Source organism: Daktulosphaira vitifoliae, unplaced genomic scaffold, assembly GCF_025091365.1.
Source record: "Daktulosphaira vitifoliae isolate Bord-2020 unplaced genomic scaffold, ASM2509136v1 Scaffold_972, whole genome shotgun sequence".
NCBI lineage: Eukaryota > Metazoa > Arthropoda > Insecta > Hemiptera > Phylloxeridae > Daktulosphaira > Daktulosphaira vitifoliae.
The window spans coordinates 1,701-3,310 of NW_026100532.1; the positions used below are offsets into that span (position 1 = coordinate 1,701).

Here is a 1,610-nt window from a genome sequence, read left to right on the forward strand (position 1 = left end):
TCAATTCAAAAGAAAACATTTATTCGTTAGAATAGGGAAATTGTTCATTAATTTATTTTAAGAATTTACATAAATAAATATTGATTAAAATATAGATAAATATTTTTATTGCTCTGACAACAGTAAAGTATAATCTAAACAGAAAAAGAAATTTAATTTTTCCGTTCAGTTTTGTGTTTAAGCACGTAAATTTCTTGTATAGTTTTCTAAATTACCGTAGATTGCATAAAGTTTTGAGATTACTCAAGTGATCATTACGTTTTATCCATAATACCAAACATGAAAAACAGAAAATGTGACGAGGATGAATCGTTAGCCTCGAACTCACAGACAAATAATATTTCTAGTGAACATAATTCAGTTGATCCGAAAACTGACCATTCTAATGGAAAAAGAAAAGTAAACAATGACGATGAAACTACAACATTAAATTCACCGCCGAAGAAGTTAGCAACTGGAAAGTGTATAATTGATACAAGTGCTGGCCAGTCTAGTTCTAAAAGAAAAATTAGCGATGATTACAATGAATATCAGAGAGCTAAAAAAAACTCGTAAATATATTAATTTATTAAATTATTTAGTTTTCCGAAAGAAAGTAAAATTTTTAAAATTCAACTTTTTATTTGCAGTCAGCTTTTTTTAAGTTTACATTTAATATTGATATTTTAATTTATTGATAGCTTTTTTTTTTTTATTAATTTGAACAACTTTATTTTAACAACTTTTATATATATATATTTTTAATACGCTGTAAAATAAAATTTACATTTTTTTTAAAAGAATTTAATTTTAACTATGATTAAAAAATTAGATGTTGGTATCATCAAAGTAACGTTAACTCAACAACTTTTAGTTCAGTTTTAAGCAATTCGCAAGAAGATTATTGTCAATTTGAAGAAAACAGGTACATTAATATTTCTGGACAAAACCCGATTATCTTGGATACCTTCAGTTTAGTTAATAATGAAGAAATATTTCACGACGAGATCATATACAATAGAATAAATATGAACTCCGAAGAAAATTCCACTTCATCATTTACAGAAGAAAAATGCCATGAATCGGAGTCCAATATGTTGGAAATATACTGTGGTGGTCAAGTTGAAGAGAACGATCATGTTGTTCCTGAACGTATTCCAGTCGTTATGCGTAGATTTTCTTTGGGTGATGATAATGAACATACTTATGAAGCCTTTCATAAGATATCTAACACGAATTCCGAAGAATTGTCCTCTTCGTTGTTGACAGAAGAAAATGGTTACGATTCATCTGACTTGAACGATAAACAAGAATATCAAATTGATGACCACATTTATTTAGAAAGAAACAGCTCAATTGACGTCATTCATCAACAACTTCCTGTCATTTTGAATACCTTGGATGAGCATGACAATGTTGAAAACATTGATGACAGTTTTTCTGAAGAAGATGATATAATGAGTTATCAAATGGACTTCGATGATGTCGTTGAAGATGATGATTATGTCGAGAATGATCATGAATATTTTGATTCCGGATATNTATAATTCAAAAATATAAATAAAAAAAGTAAAAAAGTTGGTAAAATATAAATGATGAAAATGAGCGATGAGTATAGTGAGAACCTGATG

The 1,610-nt window shown here is 27.7% G+C and overlaps 1 protein-coding gene across 1 annotated transcript; it reads left to right on the top strand.

Annotated features, from left to right (window-relative positions):
• Window positions 1-279: 279 nt before the first annotated feature.
• Window positions 280-1,526, top strand: LOC126909710 (putative uncharacterized protein DDB_G0287457). The gene is made up of 2 exons (XM_050692141.1): window positions 280-551; window positions 812-1,526. The coding sequence occupies exons 1-2, from the start codon at window positions 280-282 to the stop codon at window positions 1,524-1,526; spliced, it is 987 nt and encodes a 328-aa protein (XP_050548098.1).
• The last annotated feature ends 84 nt before the right edge of the window (window positions 1,527-1,610 follow it).